The 22845-nt window shown below is 35.8% G+C and overlaps 1 protein-coding gene across 15 annotated transcripts in view; it reads left to right on the top strand.

The window, feature by feature from the left end:
* The window catches only part of osbpl9 (oxysterol binding protein-like 9), a 59216-nt gene that overhangs the window by 12744 nt on the left and 23627 nt on the right, over positions 1-22845 (top strand). For 4 of the 15 annotated variants that reach the window (XR_012383845.1, XR_012383851.1, NM_001077805.1 and 1 more), the window contains 8 exon segments: positions 7989-8062; positions 16014-16109; positions 16232-16279; positions 18253-18282; positions 18378-18428; positions 19030-19068; positions 22424-22523; positions 22706-22810. Coding sequence is in view for 8 of the 15 variants with exons in the window: in NM_001077805.1 (NP_001071273.1) it covers positions 7989-8062; positions 16014-16109; positions 16232-16279; positions 18253-18282; positions 18378-18428; positions 19030-19068; positions 22424-22523; positions 22706-22810 (543 nt within the window). In the remaining 7 variants the exon portion in view is untranslated. 15 annotated transcript variants of the gene reach the window in all.

Here is a 22845-nt window from a genome sequence, read left to right as displayed (position 1 = left end):
ATTCAGTTTACACACAAATATATAAGTAGTAATATTTGAAAACATTTAATATTGAAAACATAAAAAATGCACATAAAAAGTTGGTGTATAATCAAATTACTTTTACTTGATTATTTTCATACTGATTTCACCCACAGTGCCTGGTGATGTCGACATGTTCCAGGCTTCAGTCAGTATTAGACTTCTAGGAATTTGCAACCCAAAAGTTTGATCTATAATTATTATTCTGTCCCATTATTTTTGGTCCCTTAACAAGTGGGAGGCACATATGCAAACCGTTCTAATTCCTACACCGTTCACCTAATTTGGATGTAAATACCCTTAAATTAAAGCTGAATGCACATCTTGGTTGCTTGTTCAAAACCATTGTGTTTGTGTATAGAGGCGGAAATGTTAGAATTATGTCAATGTCCCAATATTTCTGGACCTAACTGTATGTATGTATGTATGTATGTATGTATGTATGTATGTATGTATGTATGTATGTATGGATGGATGGATGGATGGATGGATAGATATGTGTGTGTGTATACAGGGCTCAAAATATGAGTAAACCCCTCACAAATATCTCATTTAAATTTATGTTTTCTATAGGAAGCTTTATAATAATATATTTGTACATAGACATTATATTAGTACTGAAGCCAAACCTGGAGCTAATCTAACAAAATAACTTTTACAATTAGTACCATTAGTAAATTTAGTAAATATTAAATAAGTCATTTTAAAAGAGCAAAGTTAAAACACAAATATATCAAATTTTGTTGAAATTTTGTAGCTTGTATTTTTTTTTAACAATATGTAGCTTGAATTTAATTGTAAGATCTTTCAATTTTAAATATGTTTGGTGACTAAAATATTATTTTAATAAATATATCTGTTTAATAAATCTGTTTTGTTCAAAAGCACCAAACTAGATTACCTGTATTCACTGAGAAATTGATAAAAAGATATTAAAATATATACAGCGTATATTAAATAACATTGCAATACTAGAGCTTTGTTGTGATTTTAACAGTGCTTGTTGTCCAGGGTGGAGTGATTTGTAAAGTGAGATGTGTTCAGGTTAAACTCGAGCAAAACCTTGCTGTGTTTTTCTTGTTTTGACATGAAACATCATCAGGATTATAACAGGCTGCCCACTGGGCTAAAACCAAACAACACGCTGTTAGATATTACAGTGGAGAAACAACAAATGTACCTGCCAAGTGGAAAATCTGGCTTAATGAACGCTGCAAGATGATAAAGGCCATGCGAGCTGGAGAGGTAATTATAAAGTTGACCTCTCCATTCAGAAGGATAGGTTTGAGAATCGGGCGAGGGTCAGCAGGATAGAAACTGTATATGCGGAAGGCTTTGCACAATGTCAGCCGCAAAGGAACTGTACTTGCTATTTAGAGGACCATCCATAATTCATCATACTTTTCTGTGGACCAATATCAGCCTCGCCTGAAAGCCCCTTTATTTTCTCTCAGCTAAAAGCCTCTACCTATCTTGCTCTAAGACACTTGACTGAAGAAAAAAGAAAAAGACGGTCAGCAGTTAAAAGCTTCCAGCCTCAGACACCGAGCTCCTGCTGGCAGTGGATCGACAGTCACATTCGTTCTCTGGAGGGGAAAGAAGAAAGAGAGAGGGAGAAAAGACATGAAGGATACCATAGAGGAAAAATGAGCTACTGGTGTGTGTTTTTCTCTGTTGTCAGACTCTCATGTTTCTGCAGGACAGAGCTGGCAGTGGAAAGATGCAGGGAGTCACATGGAAGCTGCGGCTAGTTTAGGAGAGACTGCAGGAAAGCATGGACACACATGCACTCCTTTCAAAACCGCGTGAGCTGCCTGTAAAGGTGGCATTTTAAAGCTCTTTCCTGACACAAACGAATCTGTTTTCTTGACACAGCAGTGGACAAAAATTAAGGATGCACAATGAATCTGTACCGTAGTGGTTATTTAATTTAATTTAATTTCACAATGGCAATTTTGGAAATGTATTTAAAAATATATTATTTTATTATATCAAATTCTTTTCATCAAGCCAGTTAAACTTTCCCTAATATAAACATGTAAATATTTACAAGTAAAAAACAGTAAACTAATAATCGTGTTAAAAGCATATGATAATTAATGTCCATTTCTCGTATTGTACATTATAATCTTGTGTTACCTTATGATTTCAATTATTTTATTTTTGATTTGAGTATTTTATTTGTAATTAAAATAATGGCGCAGTGGGTAGCATGATCGCCTCACAGGAGGAAGGTCGCTGGTTTGAGCCTCTGCTGGGTCAGTTGACATTTTTGTGGAGTTTGCATGTTCTCTCTGTGTTTACATGGGTTTCCTCTGGGTGCTCCGGTTTCCCCCACAGTCCAAAGACATGGACTATAGGTGAATTGGGTAAGCTAAATTATTCCATAGTGTATGTTGCGAATGAGTGTGTATGGATGTTTACCAGTTATGGGTTGCAGCTGGAAGGGCATCCACTGCGTAAAATATACTGTATGCTGGATAAGTTGGTGGTTCATTCCACTGTGGTGACCCCTGATTAATAACGGGACTAAGCCAAAAATAAAATGAATGTGTTCACCCTATTTTGAAAATTCATATTTGTATAAAATTTTCTGTGAATATAGATGAGGAGTGACCAACCCTGTTCCTGGAGATCTACCTTCCTGCAAATTTCAGTTGCAACCCATATCAAACACACCTGCCTGTAATTATCAAGTGCTGTTCAGGTACTAATTAATTGGCTCAGGTGTGTTTGATCAGGGTTGGATCTGAACTTTGCAGGAAGGTAGATCTCCAGGAACAGGATTGAGCACCCCTGATATAGATGATATATTTTTGTGCATTTGAAAAAAAAAACAGATATATTTAACAGAATCATTTATTTAAATAATTTTTTATTAACCAAACATATATATAATTGCTATTAATAATCAGAATTATGCAGATATATATGAACAGTATGCAAATATATATGAACATAATTACAAATGTAGATGTACATACCCACTGTAAATATACATTTGTAATTTTGTTCATATATATCTTATTATTATTAGCAACCTTTACTTATATTAATCTATTGTTAATATCTGTTCATGGCTAATACAACCTGTATATAATGTTCATAGTACATCCATCTGTAAATATCACGATAGTTGTTCTATAATTACACTTTAAAGCTTATACTTGTATCCTGCACTTACTGCTACTGCACTCCTAAACTGCATTTTGTTGCCTTGTACATGTGTTATGACAATAAAGTTGAATCCAATCTAGTCTAATATAAATGGAAAGATAATTACTTATAGTTATGTTACAAAAATATTAAATATTAATATTAAATTCATATTTTAGTAACCAAACATTTTTATAAATGGAAAGATAACTACTTGTATAATTATGGTTTTGATAAAACATATTTAAATTCATGTGAAATATTGCAAAAAAATAAATAAATACAAACTACAAAATTGAAAAAATATTTTTTTTTTTATATTTTTTGTTTCTCCTAAATTCTTTGATAATTTTTTTTTAATTTCATATTTTTCCCCTAACTTTTCCCTAAAATTTGGGCATCGTTGGACTGTTATTCTATTAATTTTGTCAGATTAGCTCCAGATTCGGCCTCAGTAAAATCAAAGAATACAGGTTTTTTTTTTTTTTTTTTTAAGAAATTTCTATTCCTCAAAGTATCCTAAATATGTGACTTTCCCAAAGTCCTTTACTTGTTTGGTTTACACTTAACACTGATATGATAGTATGGCAGAAATGTTTCTAGATCATGTGAGACTCGAGGATGGAGTAATGACGGCTTCAGCATTGTCTTCACAAATTAAGATGTATTCAAACAGTAAAGTAACAGTAACAGTAAAGTTGTAATATTTAATAAATTTTCTGTTAATATTGTATTTTTATAGATAAAAAGTAGACAGCCTTGATGAGAACACACATTTTTTGTCAGAATCATTACAATATGAAACCTCCCCTGAATATTTAACTGGTGGTGTACATAATATTAATGTCATTCGTTTTTGTTGTTTCTTTTTTTTGGGTTACTCTCTATGATTTGTAAATAGCTGTTTATTTCTGTTGGCCAGAATTTACTCACTCAACTCTTCACTTCACTGCAAGCCTGATAGACACCATGCCTACAAGTGTTACCTTTAGAATTACCTTTAACACCTATAACATTTACAAAGACTTATGTAAATGATGAGACATTTTATCTGAGTTCTTAGGTCTCTCTTTTTCCAGCATTCTGCCGGGGTGTCGTTAGAAGGGCACATTACATAAGGTGCCCTCATTCCATGCTGAAGTCCGCCATTGCTCTCCAGAGAGCCACTCCACCTTGCTTTCAGTATATAGGCTAGAAATGAGGAGAGCAACTAAAAACTCAATTACATGCTTGAGTATACAGCAGAGAAACTATTTACTTAATAATATTTGCATTGCTTATTATTTATTACTGTTTCATAATAGAAATACGTTTTTTTTATTTTCATGTTGTTATGTTGTTGCTGAAGTCTTTAGGTCAGTGTTAGGGCGTCCTTGTTGCCAAATAACGGACAAGTGCAGTGTTTTGTAATCAACTCTACTACCTCACCTAGTGAAAGCTCATTGGCTGGTGAGTGGAGGTAGCCTGGCATCATGCATCACGTGATCTCCGCTCTGGTGCCAGTAGTGCAGGGAGGGGCCATGTTTGTTTTGGACTGCGACTCTCACACGGATCTGGGACATTGATTTCAGGCATGTTCCATAGATGTGGGATGGCTTTCGTGATCGTGAGCGAACGCTAATGCTGTGGTACTTTTACAAGCAGGTAAAATAAATGAAATGTCCTGTTAACTTCTTAAAAATATGTATATACTTGTGCTGTTTATATATTTCTGAGTGAGGCACATTGATTATTTACTGATTTGGTGTATGTTTTACGCTCCATTGCATTATGGTTGGAAGTTGATCTATAAAGGCACCACCACTTACACAAATTACATATCTGAGTGATTCAATTGGAGATACGGAGGCAGATCTTTGTGCTTCTGAAAGCTTTCAGATTTTTTGCTGAGCTTTGCACGTTCATCCATCGAAGTGTCAGCTATATCATATGTTTTGAGTGCTGTTTTTCAGCTTTTCCCTGAGGAATTATGTCTAATGGATTATTAGAGAGAGAAAGAGAGAGAGATTTGGGCTGATATTTGTCTGTTATGTTTTTACATTGAATATACTCTTAATTTTGATGTGCCTTTACTGACTCCTTACACTTTCTGATTTCAGTTCTTTTTATTGTCGACCACAAAAGATGTTTACAGGAATGTTAGTGCTGCTCATTTGCATATGAAATGTGAGTTTTTTTTTACTGACTACTTACACTTATTTCAGTTCTTTTTATTGTCGACCACAAAATGAGATGCTTAGAGGAATGTTAGTGCTGCTCTTTTTATTGTGATATTGGATGGTGAATAGTGGCTTTCAAGGCTCTGTAGAAGTAGTCCACACAACTCTCGCTTTACATTTTTAAGTCTGTGTATGTCATATGATAGATTTGTTGGTGAAACAGACTAAGTGTAAGTCTTTATTTACTGAAAATCAGCCCTTTCACTTAAGCATAAATTATGAAATAGTGGAAGGATTTAAATGTTGTTTTGAACAAATGAAGACAAAAATTTTTTATCAAATGTTATACTTTTTTGATTTTATTTTTTACAAGATCTGAAGGACTCAAGATAAATAGAAGAAAAAATGTGATGTTTTCATGTTTGACTATTAAAATGCGAATAAGCTTTGTGAAGAGAGCAGAGCCTTATAGCTCATGGCTCAGATACTCTGTCAACTATAAACAAAGTCTACATGACCTGGAGGTTGCTGAGACTTATTTTAGTATGTTGATGTACTTCCAACTGAAATTAAATGTTAAGTAGGGGGCGGGGCTTTTTTTTACGCATCATTCACTCAGCAAAATATCAGTAAGAGAGACGTGGGTAAGGATAGTGGCTGAAGCCATCAAACTGATGTCTGAATGTTCAGACTTTGATTGGATTAACTTGCATGGATTAATTGTTCATATAAAAAATATCAATGTGCGCTAGCAAAATAAACATTGTAAATTTTGATTTGACTTAACTTCAAAGCATAGTCAGTGTTAAATCAGTTTTTGGAGCGCACAGACATGAAGCTGTCAAGAACATTTCATCACGCCATTAATTATGTCGAAAAACCAGTAGGAATACACAAGCTGTTTTTTAGAGAGCTAAACAATCATCAAGTGGTTACACCATGACATTACACAGATTTTTCTTTCTTTTCTCATTTAGATGGTGCTAATCTGCCTCCTCAATTTTATTTGAATTGGAGCGTCTCTATTTTAATTAGAAATACTGCACTAATTTTATTACTAATTTTATTATTACTAATTTATAATTTTTAATATTAAAAAAGAATATTAATTACTGCATAAATATAATTTTTTTAACCACATCCTCTCAAAAAGAAAAAAAATATTATTAAACAATTTTTTTTAAGGATTTTCTTGATTTAAAAAAAAAAATCACATTTGTGGTCTTCGGTCACTTTTGACCAAATGGAGTACAAGTGTGATTCTGTTTTCTGGAGACCCAGAGGGTGCTGTTGAACTGCATCACAGTTGTCACAAATACTGCAGAAGACCTATTGGAATCCGCATGGACCCAAGATTCTTACAGAAATGAGTCAAGTTTGGTGAAGGAAAAATCCTGGTTTGAGTGTATGAGTGCAGAGTGGATGGCAACATCAACAACCTGAGCTATCAAGACATTTGTGCTACCCATTACATTACGAACCACAGGGGAGGGCAAATTCTTCATCAGGATAGCCCTCCTCATACTTCAGCCTCCACATCAAAGTTTCTGAAAGCAAAGAAGGTCAAGGAGCTCCAGGACTGGCCAGCCAAGTCACCAGACATGAACATTATTGAGCATGTCTGGGGTAAGATGGAGGAGGCATTAAAGATGAATCTTGATGAACTCTGGGAGTCCTGCAAGAACAATTTCTTTGCCATTCCACATGACTTTATGAATAAGTTATTTGAGTCATTGCAGAGATGTATGGATGCAGTCCTCCAAGCTCATGGGAGTCAGACACAATGTTAATTATTTTTCCACTGCACCATGACCTTATATTCTATACTGCACATTATTTCTGTTAAGTGACAAGACTTTTGTCTAAGCAATGTCAGGCCTTACTGTCCTAATTAAATATATAAAATTAAGGCTCATATTTTATTTAGCTAAAATAGGCATTAGACGCCTTTGCCTTTTACATAAGCCCCTCCTGATACCAAATGATCAACAAGAAGTCAAGTTTATTTGCTGTTCCTAAAACTTGGATAGGCGACAAGACTTTCATCAGGTAGTGTATTGTGACATGCACGGCTTCAAAAGAAAGCTCAGTACAACTATAGCAAATGTTTAATGAAGTTCAGGAACAGTGCTTGCTGAATCTGTGGATTATGATTTGTTTTTTATCTTTAAATACAAATATTACACAAACTAATTGTTGTGGAAATTATAAAAAATATAGTGGGACCCGTTTAAGTAATTTGGTAACTTCACAGTTTTTCACTTTTTGTTGTTTTATGCTTTATACTTGATTTCTAATTCGTATAATAAAACACACAACCTGCATTCTTAGTCAGCTCTTGAGTTTTTGTAAAATATCTTTCTTTTCGGTAAGTGACTTTGGTACAAGTAGTATTTACCATTGGTGTTTACTCAAGGGCAGAGGCTTTCGTTTGTGTGCGTTCCTGTTTAACTTGCCACAACCTGGTCTTGTCTGAAACTCTGCCTGTTTTCATTAAGGAAAACAGGATCCGTCAACAGAGCTGTAGTTACCGCTGACACCTTTACAGTTCCTCAGCAGGGTCATTCTCCACTCTCCATTTCATGTGTCGTGTGTGTTTGTGGTGCGCCTGCTTATTACTAATGGATGTGTTTTTGGATGTCTGCCCCGCAGCCCGTGACGCAGATGAGCGGGAAAAGTGGATTCATGCCTTAGAGGGAACAATTCTCCGTCACACCCTTCAGCAGGTAATCTTGGCCATTTGTATGATATTTCACATATCTTAGCCAGATAGTTTAAAAAGATATCTGTAAAATATGTTTCCTTTTGAAATATGTTTTTGGTGACATTTTGAAAGCATCTGAGTGCTATATGATGTACACAGAAATGAAACAGGTGTTACCCTATAAATAAAACCATTTTGATTCAGAAATAGCTTGTCAATTTCAGAAGTATTTGCAAAGGAACAGGTATTATTGAATCAAATGTGCTGTATGTAAGTTTTTGACTCTACTAAAGCATAAAAACACCATAATATGCAGATATTTTAGAAGCATGCCAAGTGAACATTCTTGTTTATCTGAAAAATATTGAAAATGTCTTTTACATGCTGGAACACTGTCTTTTTTTGGGGTTTTTTAACCCACCCAATGCCAATTTAGTCAATTACATTTCAGTACCCTGGGTTGCCTTGATGGAAAACTGTATTTAATTCATTCATTCAGAAAGGCTCTTAAAGTAAGCATACGTGACTGAAATGCGCCCTCTGGTGGACAGTAGCAGACTCCGAAATGAGACTCAAGCTGCGTCCCAAATGGCACACTATACACTATGCACTCATGCACTATGTACTTATGCACTTACACACTCAACAGGATAGTATATGTATGTAGTGTTGTCCCAAATGGCACACTAATGTTTTTTTTACTAAGCGGAAATTCAAACCGTTTCCCTGATGACGTTTGACGGTTGCCAAATCAGTGAAATAAACAACTGAATTATCAAATAATACCTGCCGTAAGTACTGCTGTATTCTCCATCGGGAGGCGCTATAATCACTTTCGTAGGAGAATTTTGCTTTCACCATCCAAAATAAATAAAGTTATTCAACATGTGCGTCCGATAGCTCCGCCCCTTCCGCTACGTAAGCAAACCTGCGTTCGTTGAGTGCGTGAAGTGTCCATCATTACACACTTCATTTTAGCGGCTGAATGAGTGCATCATCCGGGTAATTAAAGTGCACTTATTATTTTTAGAATTTTCAGTGTGAACACACTACTTACACTATTCATACTACAAAATGGCGTAGAATAGTGCATAAGTATGCGATTTGGGACGCAGCTTCAGATTCATAGTTCCACATGAGGTGGTTATAATTAGCAAGTCATATAAATATTACGAATGTAAACATCAGGTGAACAGGTTGCATTGTAACCCCGTGTCCTTACAACACGCTATATGATAAGCAATTTGGCTCTTTGCACCAGATAAAACACGACAGAAATTTAAACACAGCCATTCTGAAGCACAGAATATGCTCTCACTCACGAAATGGTAATGTTTATAATCTAATTAATAGGTAAACCTCTTGAACTACTAAATGTAGAAGCTGAGTCACTGATGTGTGTTGGTTTTAAGTCACAGCTCTGTTTATAAACAGTTTATTTTATTTTTAAGATCTAAGGTGAACTATCTGCTGCTGCTTTTAGTAGTATGGCAATAAATGTCATGTAAAATGGCATTCAAACTCGCATTGTTAGCATTTAACTCTGGAAAAATTACATGAGGTGTACTTGTGGTGGTCATTGTCAGTTGATCATGTTGTTCAGCTGCAAGAAATAGACAATGTTTGTAATATATCGATTCGAAGTGTTGGTTAGAACAAAAACTCGTTCTTGCAGTTACTTGTATACAAAACACAATTTAAATCAGCCTTAAATCAGCTTTTAGGCTTAATAGTCAGGCTCGCTTGTGTTCGTCCTCAATCTGGCAACCTGCACTTGCATTTGTTTTGATTCAGGAGTGTAATACGTAGTTCAACCACTGGGTGTCAAACTTACATACTGCACCTTTAAAGGTGGATTTTAGAAGAAGAGAGGATGGTATTTTTTTATTTATAAGTAAAAAGTAGTTTTTATTAATCAATTTTTTGATAATACTAATTATAAAATTATTTTCATTCATTTTCCTTCGGCCTAGTTTCTGATTTGTTTGGTCGCAACAATGGAATGAACTGCCAACTATTCCGGCATATGTTTTATGCAGCGGATACCCTTCCAGCCGCAACTCAGCACTGGGAAACACCCATACACTCACATTCACACATGCACTCATACACTACAGCCAATTTTGATTTGCCAATTCACCTATACTGTAGTGCATGTCTTTGGGCTGTGGGGGGAAACCGGAGCACCCTGAGGAAACTCGTGTGAACACGGGGAGAACATGCAAACTCTAATAATAATACTAATAAAGTTTAAAAATAATGAAGTTAAGCGAAATTATTAAAAATATATGTATGACTGTTTGTGGCTGGAAATTAATTGATGTCATTTTTTGTCAGTGTTAATTCATTGTGTTTTCTCCAAGTATTTCATATATATTTTTTTTTTTATATTTCATGAGTAAGCGGCGCAGTAGGTAGTGCTGTCGCCTCACAGCAAGAAGGTCGCTGGTTCGAGCCTCGCCGTTTCTGTGTGGAGTTTGCATGTTCTTCCTGCGTTCGCGTGGGTTTCCTCCGGGTGCTCTGGTTTCCCCCACAGTCGAAAGACATGGGGTATAGGTGAATTGGGTAGGCTAAATTGTCCGTAGTGTATGAGTGTGTGTGTGGATGGATGTTTCCCAGAGATGGGTCGCGGTTGGAAGGGCATCCGCTGTGTAAAAACATGCTGTATAAGTTGGCAGTTTGTTCTGCTGTGGCGACCCCAGATTAATAAAGGGACTAAGCAGACAAGAAAATGAATGAATGAATGAATTTCATGAGTACATCCTCTTAAAGTTTTCTGAAAAACATTAACCACAAATAGAAAACTGTTTGTCAAATAGTTTAATTGGGACTTAAACTTTTTAGACTTACCTTTTTTATATAAACTGTGACAGCATAGTCTGCACAATGAATGTTATTTTCTCCCTCTTTACCTCCCGTTAGGAAAGCATAATGTTTTTAATTTGTGAAAGATTCACTTTTTAAGAAGAAAACCAAGCCTAATTCGACTCATCTCTTCCTCTCAAAGAATTCTCCATTTTCTCTCTCCCTTAGCTCTGCGTTTTTCAGTTAAACCTGCTGACTGGCAGCTGCGTGCACCTACACGCAGTTTGTGAGCAGCTATCCGGTCACATGATTTCCACCAGCCATTCACATCATTGCTTATTCAGCCTGTCCCTCCAGTGCAGCAGCTGTCAGATCCAATCACAGCACAGCATTATGTTTTCTACAGTCTGCAAAGCTTATGCCACTTTTTCTTTTGCTTTTTTTCTTCTTAAGAGGAAGTCTAGTCTTCCTGGTCAAGAGTGGTTTATACAAAAGCTGATAGGTGCTTGTTCACCTTATTCGCCCCTCCTTTAGAGGGGGAACTTACAGGAAAAGCCTGTGTGTACTGATACTGAAAGTGTTTCTGGGAGTTTGGGTCAGATTTGTGGAGGCATGTCCCGCAGAGGCAAGCACAGAGTGAGTATTTTTGTTTTGTTGGAGCTCACTGACGCGTTAAACAGGTCACGTTGTGTGTGAGTGCGCACAGGTAGGTGTGTATGTGTGCGTGTTTATGAAAGGAAGAGAAACATTTGTTTGTGCAAATAGAGGTCACGCTTGAATACGTAGTTACTTTTTTCCTCGCTTGTGATTTATAATCTCAGTCATATCATGCGTGTAGAGTCTGTGTTGGCATAACAGACCACATGACTCAAGATCAGACTCCTAAAATGCACAATAATAGCCAGCACACCTCGAGTTGATTCATTCTGAAACGCTAGTCTATGCAGTTGTGTTAGATGTTGAGATTTACTGCTGTGAGTCAGACTGAATGAGTGAGTCAATGGGATGAGCTTCCCGTCTGTCTCTTCAGGTGTGTGTCAGCTAACACGTAGCTCATAGCTGTTTTTCTCTGCCAGGCACAGGTTAAAATAATTATGCAACATGCTCTTAAGTGCCCTAAATGGTAGTTATGAGGTATTTGTCTAATAAGTTCATGCCAGAACAGCAGATCTCAGGCATGCTGGGAGGTGAGATGTTTATGGTGCCTGTAGGATGTGACTAAGCATATGTTCCCACACTTAACTTGTAGGGAATTGCGGTTCAGGTTCCAGGGAATATGCATATAATGAAACGATAATAATGATGCATAGTATAAAACTATAAAGTATGTAAACTCGCGTTAACTCATAAATCTGTCTGCGCCTGAGAAATTAGAATTGGAATTAAAAGTGTGCTGTATAGAGTTGTTGGAAATGCAGGACAGCCTGTGAGCTTTTTCAGTTTGTGTGACTTTTACTCGTTACTCGTTTACTCGTTTACACTCATAAAATAGCCTACAAGCTGTCTAAACTCTCTATTTTCAACGTACATTTGTATTTATTTATGATTATTGTTTATTTGCTATGTAGACCCAAAATAAAAACGTTTTATCTTAATTTTAGTTAATGTGTGTTTTCTAGGATGAATAAATTAACAATACATTCATTACAGTATTTATTCATCTTTGTTAACATCAGGAAATGAAAATACTGTTGTTCATGTAAACTCAAAGTGCATTAACCAATTTTAACAAGCAAAGCCTTGGATTTTAATAGTGCATTAGAAAATGTTGGACTACAATTAATAAATGCTTTATAAGATTTGTTATTTTTTTGTTTATGTTAGTAGTTAAATAAGCTAACATTAAGTACATGCAAAGTCCCTTTATGACAAATCATTTTACTCTGCACGGGCATTCTGTCTGAATGGGGAAACATCACATTTTTCAAAACTGTTTGTCAAGCTTATGATTACGTTACAACCACCGATAAAATAACACAACAACTATCTCATAAGTTTCATTTATAAATGTTAGAATCAAACAAAATCAGCATTTTTTTTCAGGTTGCACGAGCTAATAAGCATGCACATTCAAAAGGAACAAGATCACGACACCAACCTCATTTATACACGTTGTCATCCTGTGGATAATGATTGTCTGAAAGTGCTGGTCTTCTGAAGTAATTCACTACTTGGTCTTGATGGCGAATCTCCTCTAAACATAACAGCGACTCTGTTTACACATCAGGACGAACTGTACCTCGCGTTAGTTTCATACAGATTACAAAACTAAAAAAAACTTTGTTTTTAGGTGCACTTGGTTGATTTAAAAGCACAGAGCCTTCAAACTTTATTTGCATATATTTATTATGTCTGTGAAGCAAGTATTCGCTGAGATTCCAGTGTGTTTGTTGTTAACATAAAATTCAGATAATACAAACAAAATATGTAGACATAATGCAAGGTTACACACACACACACACACACACACACACACACACACACACACACACACACAAATATATATGTGTGTGTGTGTGTGTGTGTGTGTGTGTGTGTGTGTGTGTGTGTGTGTGTGTGTGTGTGTGTGTGTGTGTGTGTGTGTGTGTGTGTGTGTGTGTGTGTGTGTGTGTATGGCATGATGTATACCTTATGAACATGATTTAGTCCCCCCCAAAGTGCCTATTAATTCTCAGTAATTCATTTTTTGCTTAAAAGTAAAAATAGAAAAAATTACTTTTGGTTAAATATGTAAAAATGAGCTGCATGATTTTTCCATCAATAACAAAATAACTGCTGTTTTCACACATTTGTTTCATTTAAGAAACCGTTTGATCAACAAATGAGATAATTATAAATGATAAATGATGCTGTTATGATAAAAACAACTAAGATCTGGCAAGGTCTTGTTTTTTTAATATTTTAAAGTGCAAGCTGTTCACAAACTGGCAGTAAGAAAAACAAGAATGTCTGAGAATTCTTAGATGTATCTAATTTAATGAAGACAAGCAGCAGATTTTATTCAATAGACTGTTGTTTTGGCATAACTTTAGTTCCTACATTCTCCTGCTTTAGTGCCTCTTGTTGAGAATGTAACATACATTTGCAAACTCTTACAGTTAATGACACAAATGTTTCAGGCTTTCTTTCCAGCTTTTATACTCAGGGTGTTCTTTTTCCAGGACTTAGTGTTTTACTAAAAGCACATCCATTGTTCTTAAATGCACAAATGAACTGTTAGGTAGTATAATCTGGTCATGCCTACCTCCGGTGTGGAACTTGATCTTTATTTCATTTTAAAAGCCGCAAAACTCTCATTAAAAGCTTTTATTGTGCTCTCACATACATGTGCTTGCAGTCGACTCAGCAAATCACATGCTTTCATACTGATATTCCACTTAACCTTTGGTCCTTGAGCGGATTTGCTCCGCTTCTGCATGCAGACTTTGACCTATTTTTATAATGTTTACCGTTTTGATGGACAGCTAGCCGCCCATGGCTTTTCTTCATTTTCCAATGCAGTTCAGTTCTACCAGTCTCCACCACGGGGTCTTTTACAGCGGTCGGAAAAACCCAAAGACAGCAGTGACCCCCAGACCAGGAAGTACCTCTGTTATATAGGCTACAGCAATCATTTTCTGTGCTATCTAAACTTAACTCCTCAAAGCCACCAGAGCTAACATGCTATTAGCTTTAGACTTAGTTCAGCTGAAATGGTTAAATAGCTAAAGGTTGAATTTGTGGTTTTGCTGCAAATAAAAAAATGTAGTTTGCTGGTCTTTTAAAGACTTCTTGTTACAGTAATAATATTTGCACTTCTTGTTGACGGAAGCTGTTTTAAGGTTTTGGTGTGAATTCACTTGAGCAGTACTTAGAGTTTGTGTCTTATGAGTTCAGGAAGGGTGCGATTTGAGTGAAGCATGTTGTGTAAAAAGTGGTTAACAGTTTATGTAAGTGAAATAAAGTCAGTTACATTGAAAAAGTGTCAGAAATGGTTTTATTTACAAGATATATACCAGCAGTTCTTGTGCATTATGAGTTTAGAAAGGGTGTGATTACGTAAAACGTGGTGGAAAAGTCTTAAAAGTTTATGTAAGGAAAGTAAAGTGAGCAAACCATGTAATGAAAATCATGTAATGTAATGTAACGTGTATTTATATAGCGCATTTATTACCCATGACCATATATCCAAAGCATTTCACAATCATGAGATGGGCCTCTCCACTCCACCACCAGTGTGCAGCATCCACTTGGATGATGTGACGGCAGCCACAGGATAACGGCGCCAGTGCACTCACCACACACCAGCTATAGGTGAAGTGGTGAGACAGCGATAGATCCAACTTGGTGGATGAGAAGGATTGGGAGGCCATAATCAGTAAGGGCAGATGGAGGGAATTTGGCCAGGACACCGGGGTTACACCTGCCATGGGATTTTTAATGACCACAGAGAGTCAGGATCTCACTTTACATCTCATTCGAAAGACGGCGCTCACTGACAGTATAGTGTCCCCTTCACTATACTAGGATATTAGGACTCACACAGACCGCAGGTTAAGCGCCCCCTGCTGGCCTCGCTAAAAAAAAAAACTTCCAACAGCAACCTAGTTTTCCCATGTGGTCTCCCATCCAGGTACTGACCAGGCTCAGCCCTGCTTAGCTTCAGTGAGTAACCGGTCTTGGGCTGCAGATTAATATGGCCGTGGCTTATTTTATGTTATATTTTATCATCATTAGTTGTATTTTATTTTACTTTGAATCAGTTATCTTGAAATTGAGTCAGAAATGTTTTGGGGGAAAAACAAACATGTTTTTTACAAGATGACAATTAGCTGTCCTCATGTCTCAGAAACATTTAACATTCTTAATGCAGTGTTTGGCGTGTGTTGTACAACCTCTGCAGATGTTTTGTTTTCAACATGTTCAGCATCAGTAACTAACAACGACAAATCTCAGCCTGAACCATTTCTTTCGCAGTTAAGTTCAGCATCAGTCCCGGGGTCTGATCGCTGTTCATGGCTGTAATTGTGTAATTCAGTTAAAGCTGTTAGAGAAAGAAATGTGTACAGGCAGACTGCAGTTCGGCTCAGTTCCTCTCGAAAGCAGAACGTGACCGAGCTTAGGACACCATGGAAGCTTTTATATGCTGGAGAAGGACTGAAACTGATCCCTCTCGGTTTCATTTGCAGGAGGCAGAAACAGGGTTTGTTCCCAGCGTTCAGGACTTCGACAAGAAGCTAGCCGAAGCAGATGCGTATTTGCAGATCTTGATCGACCAATTAAAAGTAAGGCTTTCTTGTGACTCAAAAAGGCCTTGTTTTTGAGTTCCTGTATCATCATCTTTGGGAATGTATGCATCATCGTGTGTATTTTTGTCTTAAGTCCTGTTTTTTTTTTCACCTTGTAGCTCTTCGATGAAAAGATAAAAGACTGCAAGGAAGATGAGTCGCGCAGAGTAAGACATGATCGTTTTTTCGGTTGTCAGAGGTTCATTTTTGTGTCAGCATTCCTTACTTCTGTATTATTATAAATGAGAGATACTGTAGCATCTAGTATTGAGGCTTTACCGTAGGATGTCCTGTCTTAAAAAGAGCCACTCATCGAAATCATATACCTGATCAACATTTCTCAACCACATTTCTGGAGGACCACCAACTCTGCATGTTTTGGATGTCTCCTTTGACCTTGGTCTGTCACAACCATTACAGGTCTTTCAGTCTCTGCCTATGAGCTGATGATCTGAATCAGGTGTGTTTGGTTAAGGAGACATGGTCATGCAGAGCTGGTGGTCCTCCAGGAACGTGGTTGAGAAACACTGATGTAGAGCATTAGCTTTATGTTTTGTTTTAGATAAACCATATTCATGTTCAAACCAGCAGATATTGTGTTTGTACTCTTCATATAGAAATGTTTAAGTTGTGTATATGTAATTTACAAGACATTAACCCTTTAGCATGTCTCGATTCTTGTAACTAATGACTCAATAGACAATTGGCATAATGTGTTAATTTATATATTTTCACAAGTAATTGTACATAAATTATTATGTCATCTGCAGTCATTTCTAATCAGGCCCTAAATGAAATATGCAAATAAAGGTTGCCTGTTATACAATGTAAATCTAATATACAGTCGAAGTCAGTATTATGATCTCTCCTGAATTATTTGCCCCTGCACTTTAGGGCTGCACAATATATCATTTTACTATCGATATCACAATGTGTGTCCACAGTAGTCACATCACCAGATATGCAATGTTAATTTAGGATTATAGTCGATCAACAATTGAGTATACATAAGATTTGGGGAGTCATTGCAACGTATAACCATAACAGAGTGAAACTTTTATCATTTGCATGTGTTTTCAAAGGCATTTCAAGAAAGTGTAAAGCATTCGGGCACGATAACGTAAACATTTGTAACTTCAATGAAAAAATATTTACTGCTTTGTTAATACAATGAAGACTATACAGTGTTATTTTACATTACTAACTTTCTGTATTTGAATACGGTTTGACTCTCTGGAAAAGCATAAAGAATTGCTTATTTAATTTTTTCTTTGCCCTATTTTAATTACTTTCGCTCTTTTATTTTTATACATGATTCACACTCTTACAAAATCAACCCAACCAGTCTAAATCAATGATTTTTCACCAATAAAGCTATCGAAGGTCTCTAGTGAAATTGTTTTCATATCACAATCTATATTGCAGAAAAACAAAACATCATTGTCAGATTTTCCAATAATCGTGCAACCCTACTGTATATTTTTACCCAATTTCTGTTTAACGGAAAGATTATGTTTTTCCATAATATTTCGCTAGATATTTTTCAAGGCTCAGCTTAGTGTTCTAGTTTTCAGCTTAAAGTGCAGTTTTTAAAGGCTTAATTAGGTTAATTAGGCAAGATAGGGTAATTAGCCAAATCATTGTGTAAGGATGGTTTGTTCTGTAGACAAACAAAAAAGTTAATATTGCTTAAGGGGGCTAATAATATTGACCTTAAACTAAAAAATATATAAAACTGCTTTCAGTCTAGCTTAAATAAAGCACACAAGACTTTCTATAGAAGAAAAAAATATATAGGAAGTACTATGAAAGATTCTTTGCTCTTTTAAGCATAATTTTGAAAAAAATCAAAGGAGAGCTTGTCATTTTTGACTTTAACTGTATTGTAGTTTGTATATTTATATTATAAATAGTTCACAAGCAGAACTCAGGATGTGTTAGATACTAAATTTGAAACGAGGCATTTACTGAGAGTCACATTTTAAGCCTATTTATGGGGATTAAACTCATGAGACTGTCAGGCTTTCATTTCTGCTTTTTTTAGGGTTGGTAAAGGTGCATCTTAGTTTGTAAGTTAAGGGAATTTCACAATTCTTACTGAAACTGTTTATTTTCTTCTATTTGTATGTCCTGTTGACAGAAAATCGAGAACCTGAAGGACACCACTTGTGTAAGAGCGTCTGCACCTTCACCCTCTTAATGCATTTTGGATCAGGTTTTGTTGTTGGAATGCATTCTCATTTCTTGTTTTGCTTTTTTTTTTAGAATATGGTAGAGTCCATCAAACACTGTATCGTACTGCTACAGATTGCCAAGGTAAAACACTTGTAATTTAGACTCATAATGTGTATGCTCCTGTGTTTTGTCTGCCCACTGTGTTCATATTGTGTCTTGTGCAACCCAGCCTGTAATTTTCCATAACCCAGTTAATGTTTATAAACATTCCAGCAGGTTCCATATTAATGGTTTGGAGAGGTGATTTTTCCTACACTAAGGTCATGTTCACACAGCAGGAGAAATTAAATGTTAGTTGTTTTTTTACTGTGCTAAATATGATCTTTTCACATTAACCAGCACATTTGACAGAGGAACTCGCACCTCGATTGGAATCAGATGGTCTCGATTTTGTCAGATAGTGCCGTCTTTCTTTCTTTTTTCTTTTTTTTTTTTTTTAGTATGTGCCTTTGGTAATTCATTCAGTGTTTGACTCACTCCTGTAAGCTGTACTATGAAGGCATGTGTTAGTAAATATGGTTGACAATCCCAAACCCTACTGTGTGAACATAGCCCTAGAGGTTCAGGAGGTTAATAAAAAGTGACCAGTGTTACTGATTTGCGGAGACTATCATTTGTGGCTTTCTCCAAGCTGTAGGGTTGCCTTATTTCTCAATTTGTGTTTTCTTTTTAAAATTTGAAGGATCAAAGTAACGAACAGCAACACGCAAACGGACTGATAGTAAGTTTTGACATTCCTCAGCAATTAGTCTAAATCAAACCGTGACACTTTTTTTCTCTTCCACTGAAATCATATTTTCACTTCAATAAAACTGAACTGAGATGTGCATGACCTTGATCGGAGGGCTCATCTCTCTCTCTCTCTTTTTCTCTCAGCTTTCATTCTTTCTCACTCTTTCTGTCGGGTGATTCAGGGCACTGTCCTTTTCTGTGATCATAAATGTAAACATCAATCTTACCGACTGTGTGACGTTTCCAAACCTGCAAACATAAGACAATATACTTGCACACAGTATAATCATTGATTTTCCGTTGCCATACATGTTATTGAACCATGTAGGACAAATGGATTCGGATCTATTACGACCTACCCAGAGGCTCTCATCAGGTCAATAACTGCCAGGGCTAGTGCTGGAGTGATGTAATCAAACGCATGTAACCCCCCTCGCTGTTTTGACGAGTTTTGGTTGAATTTGATTCAACAAGGAAAATCCAAACATAAAAATAGTAAGAAAATATAGATGCACATCTACATACACTTGTGTGTACAAGATTTGATTAAACATCTGAAAATGCGCAATCACCTCTACACTTAAGATGTGATTAAATGGTTTCCAGGAAAAGGAAATGAAAGCCAAATTTAGAGCTGTATCGTCCTTCTTTAAGTGTTTGTTTAAGAGCTACTATTATGCATTATAAAAGGGTCGTATTTTGGTTTGGGTCTCCAACAACAGGCTAAAATGCATGCAAGGTCAAAAAACACCCTCATTGTTTTGTAATGTGCATTTATTTTTATATACATAATTACCCAACGACTCCCATATGATTCTTTCAGCGATTTTTTTTTTTTCTTTTTTTTTTTTTTTTTTGAAAATTTACAAGCTTTTATAACTTATTTTTAAAGATAAGTTGTAATATTACTGATTTTTTTTACCTTAAAACACCTAAAATATACTTTTTTATTATCACTGTATTTATTTAATGATCAAATATGAGATTATACCTAAAACTTGGTGTCATAACTTTGATGCAGGACACCATACCTTATTTTCCCGAGTTCTTTTTTTTCCAGTTAATTAATAAAACCTTTAATTAAAATTGTTACATTTCTTATCCTCAAGGCAAGCAAAAAGAGAATTTTCAGCTGCATTTTTCCCTCCTTCAGAAGGAAAGAAACAATTGCATGCAAATGTCTAAAAATATAAAATGCATATTCATAAAATAATAAAAGGGAAAAAGTAAAGGGTCCCATCATAGAGCCCTGTGGTACCTCGTAAGTTAAAGTAGCAGACAAAGAATGCTGAGTGTCTTTGGCTCTTGATTTAATCTCGTTGTCATGTTTAAGTATTTACTACAGAGCTCTAATTGCTTCAATTGGCTTTTCATTAAGAGCGGCAGCCTCTGTTGTGGTACATGGATTATTCAGACAAGCCATAAATAATTGTGTTGTTTAAATCCTTTAATTTCTGTGCAGAAAAGCCCCTCCAAATCTCATTCCACTTTCTCCTCTGCATGTGTTTTCATATCCCTTGTGTGTTTTCAGGTAGAGTTACCTCACTGCTTTGTCCTGTGGTGTCAATGTTTCACTGTGCATGCATGCTGGGTGGAGATTATTTATCTCTCTGCCTTGCCTATTTAGTGTTTAATACGCAGGATTATGTGCTACTCTTGTCGTCATGGACGTGGAGCTTAATAGCTTTGTGTCTGAGTCTGTGCCCACTGACAGATGCTCAGTGTTTGGTTACCGTAAGGCAGAGATTGACCCATAGTGATTTTGTATATTGAGAAGATTCAGTGTGACTGTCATGGGCCACAGCTGTGAGGTTTCTCATTTGGACACAGTTTGTTATGAAACGGTGAATCTGATTCACTGATATCTTCCAGATCTTTCTCTTGATTACCAAAGCGTCAATGACTATTTTTGGCTCTCTGTGTGAAAAGAACATGAACCATAAAATTGTTAAGGACAGCATGATGAAAGGGCATTCGTAATGCATGTAACTTCTATAATTTCACATATTTTTTTGATAACAGAACACTTGAAGGAAAATCACAGAGCAGAAATTAAATGAAATTTTTAAATCATTGATTCATATTAGTTTTCCTTAACCTTTGTTACATCATCAAAGATTAGTCATTTCTGATTCTATTTAAGGTATTTGCTGAAATAATGAAAAAGATCTTTTTTTTTTTTAAATATACATTATACACTCACTGGCCACTTTATTAGGTACACCCATCCAACTGCTTGTTAACGGAAATGTCTATCTAGCTAATCACATGGCAGCAACTCATCAATGCTCATCATGAATGTGCAGCTGACAAATCTGCCGCAACTACTATAAATATGGACCAAAATTTCTGAGGAATGTTTCCTTTCCGGTACCTCTATGAATCTATGCCACAAAGGATTAAGGCAGTTTTGAAGGCAAAAGGGTGTCCAACCTGATTAAAGTAAGGTGTACCTAATAAAGTGAGAGTATTTACAGTCAAACTGTATTTATTTAGCATGCACATTAATAAATTATGTGTATTAAGATATTATGCTGGCCGAGACAGAATTTACTTGATCAAAAATAAAACCTAAGTACTAATATTGTGAAATCTTTTGCAATTGTAAAATTAAATGTATTTTTACATTTTTATCATCACTACTTTTTTAAATGTGATGTGGTCCTTAAAAAATCTAAAATCTAAAATGCTGTTTTTATTCGCTAATAAAATTTTTATAGTAATTTTGAATATCATCTTAATAGAAATTTTAATTTAAGTATTTTCTGATAAATCAAAGTTCAAAAAGCAACATTTATTTATTTATTTATTTTACAATATGAAAGATTTTTACTGTCAGTTTTGAGAATTTTTTTCCACCCTAATTAAATTGATATTTTCTTTACAAAAAACATACTGACCTCAGACTTTTAAAATTCTGTTTAAAAATTAAAATTAATAATTAATTTAAAATTAATAGTTTTTTTATCTTTATCATTAGAAATACGTGATTTATTTCAAAAAGTCTGCTTAAAGAACAAAACTCGAATACATATTTAGTCTTAAACAATAGGTACTTGACCAATTTACTTCATTTTCTTGCCCTCATGCTGTTCCAAAATCTTCATCTTTATACCTTCAAAGAATGTCCATCTTTTATTTTTCATATAAGAAAAGGTCATATAAAGCAAAACTCAGGGTGAATTGTCTCTTTAAGAAACAGTTCTAGTAACTTAATTTCAGTCCTTGAGGATTTCTCTGATAGTTGGGTTGGGCATTGAGACTGAAGGCTACTGTGAGAGTGTATTTATAACATGTTTTCCTATGAGAGCTGTGTTTTGTATCATGTCTGTGGTTCTCCGCAGAGCACCATAAACCCAGTGGATGGGGTATTCCAGCCTACCCCTCTCAACGCCGCTGTAGTCAGTGCTAGTGCCATGCCAACGCAGACCACTCTACCCACAGGTGAGCTCTCTGCCTGTGTCTTTTTCTGCATTATATTTCTTAATAATGCTTTATGCGCTTTTGTTGTCAGTTTCTTGGCTATGTTATCTATTAATTTGAAACCTCTAATATTACATTTGACTTGCAAATTGTGTGTATTTTTGCGTGCCAAGGGTATTTGAAGGGTGTGTGTTCATCCGTAGATGGAGCTCAGGTGTGTAAAGCGGAGCAGAGGCCTTCTTCTTTACCCGTGGGCCCTGTTGTCACGGTGATGGGCAGCCTTCAGACCCCCACTCCCAACAGCACAGGTACAAACCAACAGACAGAAAGTAAACAAACAAAA

This window comes from Danio rerio, chromosome 8 (genome assembly GCF_049306965.1).
Source record: "Danio rerio strain Tuebingen ecotype United States chromosome 8, GRCz12tu, whole genome shotgun sequence".
In the NCBI taxonomy this organism is placed as follows: Eukaryota; Metazoa; Chordata; class Actinopteri; order Cypriniformes; family Danionidae; genus Danio; species Danio rerio.
Note: the sequence above shows the minus strand (reverse complement) of the source record. Positions and strands in the feature narration are given on the sequence as shown.